The sequence below is a fragment of the Acanthopagrus latus genome, chromosome 22, assembly GCF_904848185.1.
Source record: "Acanthopagrus latus isolate v.2019 chromosome 22, fAcaLat1.1, whole genome shotgun sequence".
NCBI lineage: Eukaryota > Metazoa > Chordata > Actinopteri > Spariformes > Sparidae > Acanthopagrus > Acanthopagrus latus.
In genome coordinates this window covers 24,629,926-24,643,143 of record NC_051060.1, presented here as the reverse complement: position 1 = coordinate 24,643,143, position 13,218 = coordinate 24,629,926, and the positions used below count along the sequence as shown (strand labels likewise).

Genomic DNA, 13,218 nt, shown 5'->3' with positions numbered 1-13,218 from the left:
AGAGTCGGCTCTAATCTTCACCGCAACACGAGCAGAAGTGTAGTGAGTTCAGTTAAACTCTGCTGGAGTAGAAGGTTACAGGACACGTCGACAACTGTTACCTGAGTGAGAGAGGAGAGAGGATGGAGGCCTGTGATGCTGCACAGGTTCTACTCCTCCATGAGGTTTCTGTTGTTAATAATGGCTCGTCATCAGTCAGAGGCGATTAAAAGATTAGACCGGGTGCTTTATTGTACTTCATTGCACTTGAACACAAGTGCCTCTGCAGCCACTTGCTCTTTTTCTCTGTAGTAAAGTGGGATTCAAACCTGCGTCACAGCTGCAGGCCTCAGGTCATGGAGGTCACACTGCGACTGAGTTACTCCACATTTATAATTACATTTTTAGTTAGTGCCCTCTCTCTGTACAGTCCTCACACGCCCATTTGTAGACACTGAAATTGATCCCTTTCTAATGCAGTTCACATTCTGAGACATGGGCGACTGAATCTGCTGTTCTCAGTTCAGTTCAGCTGAAGGGTGTAAAAGCCTTCTGCAGTACAAGTTAATGCCTCTAACTGCTGCTAGCCCTCCATAAAAAAGGACCACAACTCAAACTGCTCAAGTTAAACACCTTCAACCTGTATAATCTCCCAAATCCCTCATCAGACCAAATACGCCGATCATGAATCTATACAAAGACATTTTTACCCCTGTACTTGTGAGACATTCAGCCAGAAACGTCCGGCCCATAAATTCCTCTAAACTGTCTTCAGAGGTGGTCAGAGGTTGTGAGTGAGGTGTCGGCGGAGCGGCAGAGCAGCGAGGAGTCATCACACCTGTAAAGGTCACAGATCTGTCAGAGACGACCTCACTGAGCCGGAGCAGCGAGGTCAGATGAGCTCACCGTCTCAAATCTCTCCTGCTGTAACTCCACAGACACGACCGAGCTCAGTCGTCTCACTACAACAAGACCAGAGTTACTTTATGCTAACGCTAGACTGTTGTTTTATCATGAAGGCCTTGTTTTACTGCATGGTATGAATTTTACATCAATAACAGTCAAGTTCATGTTATAAAACATCCTTTTTTTTTTTGGGCGTGTGAGTAAAGAAGTAGTTGTCTGAGATACGGACTGTCAATGACTAAGACTGATGAGCAGTAATAAATGCTGCGGACACAGCGTGGATATGATCAGCAACAACCTTAATCCCTGGCTTTAATTTCCTGTTCACGAGGGGACGAATATTAGTGATCGTTAGTCACTGTGAGCGTCAGGCTGCGAGTCCCGTTAGTCTCAGCGCAGATATCAACACAGTAAGCTTCACTTTAAGTCTTTTATGTTACTGACTTAACAGAAAACTGGAGAAACACTCAAAAAACTGGATTTTAAAATAAACACATTTAAAGAAAAAAAAAACATTTTCAACTTTCAAGTCATTTGAATTCAAGTGCAAAGCAAATATGAAATATATCGACATCCCTGAAAAAGTATTAAAGTATTAAAGCAGAAAAAGGAAGAAAAAGATTCACCCAAAAACACAAATTCAAGTCATCATCTACTCAGCTCTGTATCGATGGCAAGTCAGGTGAAGTAATCCACAAAACATCTCTGGAGCTTCACAGTGTTGAATCATTCTCCTGAACAACTGAAGAAGCTGAAGACAACTGAAAGAATACAAAACATGAAATGTCTCTATGCAGCTCATCCAGTGTCACCAAAGAGATCCCAAACTGATGTACAGCTACACAGTCACTGAAAACAGTGACGACTCTGGCTTTCAAAACCAGATAAATATCTTTTCAAATCAGTTTGGGATCTCTGGGCTCCTGGATGAGCTTTCATGTTTTTAGTATCTTAAGAGAATGCTGCTATGCTGTTTTTGCTGTGAAGCTCCAGAAATGTTTTGTTTTTCATGTATTTTAATGCATTTCCTCCTGACACAGCGGGGAGTAAACGGTGACAGCATTCTGGGTGAACTGTTCCTTTAAAGTAGTTAAAGGCTTCTGAGACTGTTGTGTTTGTATAATGGCTCCGACCTGTTGTACATGCGGAGGCTGTGCTCTGTGGGGAATTATACTGACAGGCGTTCATCATATAATGCCACAAACTCAAACCTCAAACATCACCTCAGTGTTGCTGACAGAGTCAATAAGTTACTGCTACATCTGTTCGGTCCACGTGACACTGATGTGGTGAAGATCTGAAGACGTGAGAGATAAAAAGCACAAAACTATTAAATGCTAGCAAGTAAAAACTTCAGTGTCTACAAATCAAGTCAGATGCAACACCTGAAATAAAGCAGAGAAAACAATGACGTGCAGACCAACAGCAGCAGCACTAATCCCTTACATTTCATTTTCAGCCACATACACACACTGAAATTGATTTTCTGTGTCAAGCATTCCAGGTCCAAGCAACAGCGTGGGGCCGACGTCAAGTACAGCCGAGTGAGTCCCACTAGATCTTTATATTGACTTGTTTAAATATCACTGCGTGTCTGGTCAGAGCCTCAGCAGACCTCGACTATTTCACTAACGCTCCCTTTATGTGGTTTTCTCCAGTTTATGAATTGAGCTGCTGTTTCTGTGACAGAAATAGCACCTGCTGCAATCCCACGTAATCATACATATTTCTTATCCCCACTTCCCCCCGCGGCAACAAAGTGGCTATTGCTTACACATGTAGGATACACTGCAGTCGGGGGGCCACAGTCAATATTTCCATGTAGTGGCTATAGCGATTACAGCCATTATGGTCTGTTAAGACCACTTTGTGTCAGCGGGAGTCCTCTTTCAGAGCAGAGCGCACTCTGGCCTCCAGCTGGTTTGCTGGGGGCCGAGAATCCGGGTCTGCGGCGAGCATGTCTAAAAGCAGGGTGCACATGGCTGGACCGGGAGGGGGCGGCAGCGGGGGGGCTCTCTTGAACTTCATAGGGATGCACAGCTGGAGGTCGGCGTTCTCCCACAATGCTTCACCCAGCGGCATCAACCAGCGGCCCTTACACACATAGGCACCTCGAGAGGAGAGACGAGCAAAGACATGGTTAGGTCGTTTAGGACTGACGGCAGCAGCACAGACTGCAGGGAGCCTCCTGATCTCAGTGATTGTGGTTACTGCCGACAGAGACCTTAAAACCGGGCCGGATGAGTGTGTGGAAGAACAGCAGCAACACAAACACAATCAACAGACAAAACACAGTGTGAGCAACACAACACATAGCAGTCAATAGGTGGTGTTATCTGAATCAACAGGACACAAATGTTGACAATATCAGATCTATTTCAGATTTCCCTTTTATAAATAAACTCAACTGTGACATTTTTATTATTTTGCATTAATCATCCTGAATCGGCCTGAACTGTAGTTTTTGTATGTAAATAAAACACGATCAGAGTATTTTTCCAGTTTCTAACCTGAAGTTACTTCAGACACACTGAGGCCTCTTCTCAGTTTAAATCTCGTCCCTTCAGCTTTGACACCAGTTTCTTCAGTTTCTTTCTGTTTAGATGAAGCTTCATCTGTCACCACTGTATTTATTTATGTTGCAGATCTCATAAAAATCACAGCGGATGTATTATATCATAACCGTGCCAATATAATGAAATATATTAAACCTTTGCTTTTAATAATGCGACATCATCTGATCATTCTCGTGATGAGTCCAACCTGTGACCACTGTTGTGTTTAATAACTGCTGTCAGCTTCGAACAGTTGGTGTGACGCTGCAGGTCCTGATGTGACTCACAGCTGCTCTGAATGCTGCTGTGAGTATTAAGTGTGAACTTCAGAGTTGTGCTGCGTGCTGACATGTTTCAGAAGAGGGGCACTTGCCTGATTACCTGATTACAACCAAACATGCACTTAAGTGTCGAGTGTTAAACTGCAGACACCAGAACAGAACCAAACTGAATGTGTCGGTGCGTTACGTAAAAACACACACCTGGTAGAGGAAAAACAGAGAAGACAAAACTACCAGATGTTGTTCCTAAATGTGTTATTTGCTAAGTTGCTGTCTGTCAAGGAACAATTTATGTGACTTTCTGCAGCAGGACGGTTGATTGAGTCTCGTCCTCAGGTTGTCCAGTACTGGTGTGTTACTGCAGGGAGGTGAGTCCGAATCCTTTGAGGTATGTGGACCTTTATCGAAATGTTTTGATAACTTGAAGGATATAAAGGAGTCTCACCTCAGGTCGTGTGCTGTGGCTAACATACTCTTTATCAGCTGAGCTAAACTCAAAGTGATGCAGCAGTCAACCCTCTCTGCACGTCCTGCTGGTTCAGGAACTACCCAGTAGAACCAGCGTTTGGTACCCAGCCCTAAAATACACTTGTTTGTTCCCGAGGCCACACACAGTGACTTCTTCTGGTGGCTTAAGGAGACATTTTCTCAGGAATATGAATAAAATAACAAACAATATTATATACAATCTGGAAATAGATCTGACACATAAGTTGTGTAAAGTTGAAGTACCCAGATGAACTTGCTCTTCGTTCTTTCACACCATTATAAGATTAATACTTTGGGGTTTTGGCTGCTGATCAGAATAATTAAGAAAGATAAAAACTTTAGGCTCTAATGACCTGAAGTGCTCATTTGTCTTTGTTTGACATGTTCTAGACTAAATGATTGATTGAAAAGAATTAGTAGATTAATAAGGAGAAAAGAATCATGAGTTGCATCCCTAAAATGTAGCAACTCAAAGACTCAGAGGATAATCTGGGAAAGTAATTAAAATGCATCAGTTGTTACTTAATCAGCAGGTTGATTATGGTCCTTCGTCTTTAGATTAATTTTAAAGGAGTGGAGTGAGTAACACACATATGATGTGAGTCCGAGCCTTTTTCCTGCGATGATGAAGCCTCACAGAAACACTTCAGTCAAGTGCACGACTGGTCACAGAACAGCTCTGATTTCCAAACCTGACGGAGATAAAAGCAAACACTGCTTCCAGCTCTGCACCTCAACAAGGACAAACACTGGAGGTTGTGTTTTCCTCCTCGACTTCATCCTCTGAGCTTCCCTGCCTCGTCAAATAACTGTGTGGGTGCTGAGAGAGGACAAAGTCAAATAATGGACCGTTTTATCTGTCTGGGAAAAGCCTCCCGCTGCCTCTCCCCCATTTACTCACTGACAAAGAGGATTGTGATCATGGACGCTAAATTCCATTTTCCCGTAGCAGTGACTGGAACCCCTCTCTGCTCCGATCAGAGCGTATTCACTCAGCCTAATGGAGTATGGGTGACTCAGGGAGGTTGTGAGGACCTAAACTTGGGGATGATGGTTCACACCCTCCTGCCTCCAGATCAGCTCTGGCTGGACGCAGTTTTTTGTGAATAAAAAGAGACGTCTGTATTACAGCCATTACATTATTCTCTGACAGTGGAGTGCAGAGCAGAACTGAGCCCTGCGTCCATTAAGACGCTTCCTCATCCTGTGGCCACGAGGGGATTCCAACAGGAAATAGGACATTAAAAGAAGAAAAAGATTAAAATCTAAATGGTGTTCTGCAGAGCTATACTGGCAAAGTGCTTCTTCTTGCGTGTATCGAAGTTTTTGCAGACTTTATGGGTCCAAGTCACTCAGGCGGTCTCTAAGTACTCACATATTTGATCTGGACGTCAGTATTTGTTCAATGTATAGAATAATTTAGCATCGTTTAGCATCACAGTTAGCGCGCAACCAACAGCAGAAGAAAATTAGCAAGCTCATCATGATTAATTGGCATTATATAAGCAATTATAAATGTCTTCATGGACGATAAGAGATCAGGCACAGATACATCAAGAAGTATCTTACAATAGCAGTTTACAGATATTTGCTTTTTAAATATATACAAATACAACACAGAAGAAAGTGTTTTTGATCAAAACACAAGTAATCTGTAATGTAGAAAATATGAAAAGACATTTTACACAAACTGATGTGACTTCAGTATTAGTTGAACTCTGTTGTCAGTTGTTGAACAGCGACAGACAGAAGCTCAGTAATTTAAATCAAGTCATTATTTTGTGTTATTCATCACTCAACTAACTTGGTGTTTGACTTTATCTGTTCTTTTAACTCCTAATGTGGCCGACTGTGATTTCCCATCAGATCACGTCAGTGGTTGAAACAGTTTGCTGAGGGAAAAACATTAAAAACATATTTCATTGATGATGATTCGATAATCGATCGTTAAGGCAGCCGACCATAAATTAAAGAAATGACTTTGAGATGTGCAGCCCAAGCTGCTGTGAAGCTTTGTGGAGAGAGAAATCTTCTGCCTGCTGGTGAGATTTGTTGAGCCAAAGTACAAGCTGAGATATGGATTTTTTTTCAGCCAATACGTTAACGGATAATTACCTGCTCCTCATGGCCGATAAGATAACAGCTAAAAGTTCACATTTCACACAAAAGTTCCTAACCTGGTGTTTACGCACAGCTGAGAGTAAGAAGTAGAGACTTAGTGATTGAAGTTGGATGGTTTCATATTCAACAGCTCTAATAATATCTGTGTTGAAACCGTTTCCTTCCTCTTGTAACCGCTGCAGAACTTGTTTTCTGCGTTCTGCTTTGAGTAGCAGATTGCAAACCAAGTGCACCAGAGTAGATGTTGTGCACGTTAGGTCCATGAAAACAACATGGCTTTATATTATCAGCCACACTGCTCAGCTCTAATTCAACAAGTAGACAGTGTATAACATAAATGTCACAATATCAGTGCACGTCATGCATCTGTATCCAAGGGCTGTGAAGATGTATGAGGTAAGTGTTGTGAAACTGATCTGCAACGTGCCAACAATGTAGCTTACTGACAGTGATGTTTGTTGAAGATGTGTTCCCAAGTCTTTAACAGCATTTTTGCTTGAGTGTTCATTTTCTTCTATTCTAAAATTAGATTTACTGCAGCACTTTGTAAGAATCTAAAGCAAGCACTGCAACATAGAAGCTGCTTTAAATGGCCGTGCAGACAGCTCACTACATCACAATCTGTACAAACACCACCACATCATCGCATTAGCATCAAAATGTAACTGATCTCCAATAAATGTAGAGTGATATTAAACAAATCCCCGGGTCAGATTCAAAATAAGAACGATAATAAAAAGAATAATAATAATACATTAGATTCCAAAGAAACTAGCATCTCCAACGTTGCCATCAACAGAACTTTTGGATCAGCAAAGGTTGAATAACATACTGTCAGCTTGTATTATGAGACACAGCGCCACTTTAATTCATATGAAAATCTACATAGCATAAATCATTAATCTGTCGCCATTTAGATTTATGATTGTACCACCCATGAGTGATGAATGTGTGATGCATTAAATCTGACATTTTTAATATGTGCAAGTTAATTAAGTCAAACTCGATTCTGTGCGATGAGTCATAAACCTGCCCGACCACACACTCAAACCTTTCAGTGAGCAGGATACAACATGACAGGCCTCCGTGATGTGTTACCCAACATGTGACCACTGCCCCATGATACTGACTGACTCTGTGCTCACATATCTGTATATTCATGTGGATTGTAGGGTTGTATCTCCACTGTTCTGATCCAGGTGCTTTGGTTGCTCATCTGTTTTTTGGTTTTTTTTCCAGCAAAGAAGCCATCAGGTGTTCTCGATTTGCAGTCTACTCTACTGACACCAACACTGGACACTTACCCAGCTGTTCCTGCGTGGTCCCTTCTTCCACAAAGGTGATTCTCTCCAGGACAGCCCAGAACATCACACCCAGGGAGAAGATGTCAGCCTGGGCTGTGTAGGTCAGTCCACCCCACACCTCCGGAGCCATGTAGAAGTCAGAGCCACAGGTGGAGGAGAAGTGCTGCCTCGTCAGGTCTCCATCCAACAGACCTTCACTCATCTTGCTCAGACCAAAGTCTGCCACCTAGAGAATGGACAGGAACAATCACTGAAATAGAAATACAGTTTGCTTTGTGTTGACACAGACATGTAGAAACTTGTCTTCTCCTCTAGGCCTGCATGTCTTGATACAGCTGAGCTGAAACAACAGCTCAATTTATCGAAGGTACTTCAACAGAAACTAATCACCAACTATTCTGATCGTCTCCTTCATCAGTGATAAACTTCATCTTAGTTTAGTAAGTAAAAACGATGAATACTTTCTGATTCCGGCTTCACAAATATCTACTGGTTATAATTGCTGGAACCATATAACAATACATTTATATATGTCAAGTTGGACTTTGGACCTACTTCAAAATGTATCTGGCCACACTATGTGACTCATATTTCCAGACTATTCTCAGTAGATACTTTTATTTTTAAAGCACCTGACATGAACCTGATGAATATTATTTTAGTATTTCGTGTTCTAATTGTACATTTCTGCTGTGTAAACAAAACACCTCCTGAGAGAAAAAAACTATTAAATCATGTGATGCTTTCAAATTTGAACAGATTCCCGGATGATGCCACATCATCTGATGTAAACATCATGGCGTCACAACAATCTCCCCACCTTGACAACAGGGCCTTTGGGTGTCACACAGACCAGCACATTGTCAGGCTTCAGGTCTCGGTGGGTGATACCCAGGCAATGCAGGAAGGCCACGGCACTGCAGAGCTGTTGCACCACACTGAGGTTACGCTGGGCATCAGGTGGACTGGAGAGCAGGTACTGATTCAAGTCTCCCCCATCGCAGTACTCCATGACGAGCCACAGGGCCAGGCAGCGCAGGGGCTCCGGCTGCTCTTCCTCCCTCTGGGCCGGTCTCTTCCTGGCTCTGTTCTGCGGCCTCTGTGGGGTTGTAGATGCATTTGATTGCTCCTTGTCCTGGAGCTTGGACCTAGCCGAGACTGTGTTGGTCCTGTCCTGAAGTCTGGAGACAGAGTTAACACTCCTCTGGGTGCTCGATTGTGAGTTGTCCCTCTCTTGACCTTGCTGTGCTCGGACTACACTGCCCTTCAACACACTCTCGACCAGAGGTAGAGGCAGCTTCCCTGATTTTAGGGGCTTCAGGCTCCTCGGCCCCGTCTGCAGGAGGCAACTGTGGAGTGCGATGACATTCACATGGTTCTTGGCTGTGGATCTCATGGCCCACAGCTCCTGCAGGTACAGTTCAATGCACTCCGGGTTGCTGCAGGGAAGCCGCTTGATCGCCACCCTCTGCCCCGTTCTGGCCATATGTCCCTCAAAGACCACGCCATAGCTGCCCCGTCCGACCTCCTTCTCCAGCGTGTAGAGCTCTTCCATCTGTCACCGGAGCTGCAGCCTGCGGTGACAGACAACTGACGTCAGCAAGATCAATCAAACCGGATGTTTAATCAAACACAGCCGGGACGCGACACGCTAACGTCTCACTTCACAACTAGCTAACTTACCGTTAACGACAGGCGCTGCCGTTGCTACCGTTAGCTTTATCTTGTCCAGCCATCTCTATCAAATTCAGCTTAAACACAAATATTTAACACACAAACTGATTAAACTGACGAGTCCAGGTGCAGCTGAATGTAACACGGTGCCGTCAGGAGCCTCAGCGGCTTTAACGTTAAAGGGGAAGCGAAAAACAAAGCTCTGTTTCAGACCGAGCTCTGGACTCACCCGTGAGAATTCATCCACCATCACCAGCGATTAATCCACATGAATCTATAATCTACTCGGTGGTCGAGCCGTCTAACGCCATCTTCGATTAATCTGGCCTTTTTTTGTTGTCGATAAACAACTTCGATAAAGTATCCGTGAACAACTGCGACTTGACTTCCGCGTCTAAATTCGGAGAGTCCCGCTCTGTGTGCGAGCGTGCATCGTGATTGGCTACGGGAATTCCACCGCGCGTTGTGATTGGTTTGCAGCAGAGCGGTAGATTGCAACATGAGTCGATTCGAATTGTCAAAGCCACGCCCACCACACGTTACAACTGCTGTAGCTGGTGTGACGTCACGTATTCAGTTGCCAGGTCCGCTGATTATAAAACACTTTGGGCTTGTTTTTCTGTAATGTCGCTCATAAATATTGGTAGTCGCGGGTTGCGGGTTTTTATGGGCTTGTTGTCAAAGTGTTGTTGCTGAGTTGGGTTTGCTCCCAGCTCCATGAGTTGTCAAGCAGATATATTCGATGTTATTTAAACGCAGGACAGTTTGTTTTCTTGCTGGATTGGGGGGTTAGGGGGCGGAGCCAAGGGAATCCCCAGACACACAGGTCGCCATGGCGACAACAGAGTTTCCCCCAGCATCCTGCCTCTGATTGGCTCTGACCCTGATTGCAACAAACGTTGTCAATCAGAGGCAGAGTGGGTCGGTCTGTTTATTTTCCGGCAACACTTGAGTGACAGACATTTAAATGAAATTCGCGGGACTGAGGATCTGATGATCTTTTTAACAAACAATGGCAGGAACAAAAACTGTGAGAAAGAAGCCGGTATAAAGGAATGGATTCAGCCAGTAGTGGGGGACGATACAAAAGCCTGCAAAGTGTAATAATCTCAAATTTATTATTTTTTTTTTTTACCACAACCAGAGAAGCCGCATGTTTTGGGCTTGTTTTCATAGGTCCGCTTGCTTGTTTCTGTTGTGAGATCTGGCAACACGTACCATCAGATGGGTTAATGTAATTAAAGGTATGGAAACAGTCATGAAGCATGTATCTGAAGGGATAACAACATGTTAATTAAATGCTAAAGTCTTCAAGCGAGCCTACAGGGCTTGTCAGACGTGACGCAGTAGGGTTGCCAAGTTGGGAAAAAAGGGACACTGGACCAGCTTCTGTTTGTGTCCTTTAGCTGCCCCAAACAGAAAGTAGCCTTGACTGAGAGAAACTGTTGGGAATGGCTCCATCAGCAAAGACACACCTCACTTTATCGCCCGTCAGATGATTCTCCTCAAAGCTGCAGGCCTGTAAGGTCACACGGTGGTTGGTTACTATCAGATCCTTATTCAGAAAGCTGCAGCAACAACCTGTTGCTGCCTCATCAGTCTCAGGCCAGAAGCTTCAACCGTGTCACACTTTGTGCATCAGCTGTTTTTTCCCTGTCACTGCTGAGGTGATGACAATAAGATGTGTCAGCTGGTGTCACTGCACAAATTGTTCACTTTTGTGACATTTCTTTACAATTGCGTTTGACTTTATCCTAGATCACAAGACAGCACCCTTGCTCCAACACCTCCATGGCAACATGGACTCATGTGACTCGGTCAGTGGAGCAGGAGGAAGGATGCAGCTCCCAGGACAGTGGAGGAGAGAAAAGCTGACAGACGGAGAACTTTAAAACACCACATTGTGCCCAGGCCGTCTGCCTGGAGGACCATAATGTCAGAGAGGAGACGGTGACTTCACCTGTTCTGTCTTTGGAGCGCTGCCGTTTTTCGACCAGACAAGTCAACAAAACCTTTTTGCCAAGCTCTTTGTGTTAGGAGCTTTGCCTTTCTCTGAAAGTCTTTTGTGTTTTGAATGTTTGTGTGAAGAAAACAACGATGTAGACATTGTTTGTGAAACAAAGCCACATGTAAATGTGCAAAATAAAAAAGAAACAGCACTGAATGGAGGAGGCAGCCATGATTTATCTGAGCAGGTGTGTAAGAACCGTGTTGGATCAAAGTCTCACATCATCACAGAGAGATCTGGTGCAAACAGGAGATAGTGACAGAGAGTGTTGCAAAGAGGAGTCTGGATGCATCAAATGGTTTCCCCCTCGACAACGAGAGCGAGGCTTGTGATTGGTCCAGAGATCTGTTCTGACTCGGTCTGACAGGTTCTGTTGCAGATGGACTTTAATTGTTCCGAAGGGTTTTTTTTCCTGCATGCATTCCACACTGACAGAACAAGTCAGACCTACCTTTGTTTTGTAAAGAGCAGCACTACAACTGTTGCTGTTACTGCTGGCAGCACTGTTGCTGGAACTCCAACTCTGTGCTGAAAGATCTCAGAATAGAGCACATACAGAATATCAAACAGTAAAGATCAGAGAGGCCTCACCTCCCCTCCTTCTGGTATTTGTCCAGCTGCTTCACATTCAGTCTTCATTCACAAACATTTACAGTAGAATAAGTTATTTCCAAAGCAGAGTGACCACAGCAGCAAAAGTGGGACAATTCTTATTTATGTCTCTGGTTTGAAGAATGTGATCTTGATATAAAGAATCTCCTGGACATGTGTCACATTTACAGTTTTTGCTACCAAGCATCAGTCGAAACCTGTCCACTGACTGTCACCCTGGCAACAACGGTCACTGAAACAGGACACATATGTAGGCTTTCATTTGTGCACTGAACAATATTTGGTCCTTGTATGTCTTTATTGACAGGACAGCTTCAGAGATGACAGGTTAGACCAGGACTCAAACCCAGAGCCGCTGCAGCGAGGACAAAGCCTCTGTTCTCCCGACTCGCCCCATTAATCATTTATTTTAGCTTTTTTCAAAACTGTGCTGGTGTTTGAAAATATGCATATACATAATGTTTTGCAGGTGGTGGGGTACGAATCAGAAATGTGGTCATTTAAAGCACTTTGTGTGAAAACTGTTTCACATTATGAGCTACATTAACTTCTGTTTCCACGATGTGACTTCAGTTTTGACCAATGGATGCCAGAAATCAACAACTGTGAATTATAACTCTTTTGCAGCAACTGTCATTTTCTCGTCCCCTGAATGCTCTCCACTGGATCTGCTGTAACACAAGTGTGTATGAGTGGTGCTGCTGCTACATCCAAGGACCAAATTAAAATATCAAATTCTCAACACTTTGATTTAATTTCTGTATTATTAGGGCTTGAGCACTATCAGTGCGAACCACAAGCCACACACACACACACACACACACACACACACACACACACTTTCCTTTGCTGTGATCACATTAGCATTCAGAGGAAAATCTGACAATGCCTGGTGCGTGCTGAGGAGGAGCCTGTAAACCATCCTGACTAAAACGCCTTTCGGATTTAGTACTAGTTAAAACACAGTTTAGAAATCTAAAGGTTTAGATCTAAAAACCTTCAGTCAAATAAAACCTCACTTAGGCAAGTTTATTCAAATCGAATTCAATCCATTCAGAGACATTGAAATTAATCAAAATTAAAACATAAGACATTTAAACAGCATCTGAAAGACAGAATAGAGAAAAGGCTATATATAATCAGCTATAGATAAAAAAATGCATTAAATGAATTTACTTATTTGAAAGCCACAGTGAACAGTGATGTTTTATTCCCTGGTTTAGATGAGCATACAGTTTTACCTTGACTACTTTTTTTTAAAATAAGTAACTGTATCAGATTAAACATTT

At 43.3% G+C, this 13,218-nt stretch overlaps 1 protein-coding gene across 2 annotated transcripts; it reads right to left on the bottom strand.

The window, feature by feature from the left end:
* Nucleotides 1–1,301: 1,301 nt before the first annotated feature.
* Nucleotides 1,302–9,705, bottom strand: si:ch211-63o20.7 (uncharacterized protein LOC566836 homolog). Of its 2 annotated transcripts, none has more exons than XM_037086924.1 (4): nt 9,539–9,705; nt 8,456–9,209; nt 7,636–7,861; nt 1,302–2,996 (listed from the first exon to the last, which is right to left on the bottom strand). In XM_037086924.1, exons 2-4 carry the CDS (start codon nt 9,188–9,190, stop codon nt 2,758–2,760), a joined length of 1,200 nt encoding a protein of 399 aa, XP_036942819.1. In that variant the 5' UTR covers nt 9,191–9,209; nt 9,539–9,705; the 3' UTR covers nt 1,302–2,757. The 2 variants fall into 2 exon arrangements, with proteins under 2 accessions (XP_036942819.1, XP_036942820.1); XM_037086925.1 differs by lacking the exon at nt 9,539–9,705 and adding an exon at nt 9,319–9,453.
* Nucleotides 9,706–13,218: the final 3,513 nt, after the last annotated feature.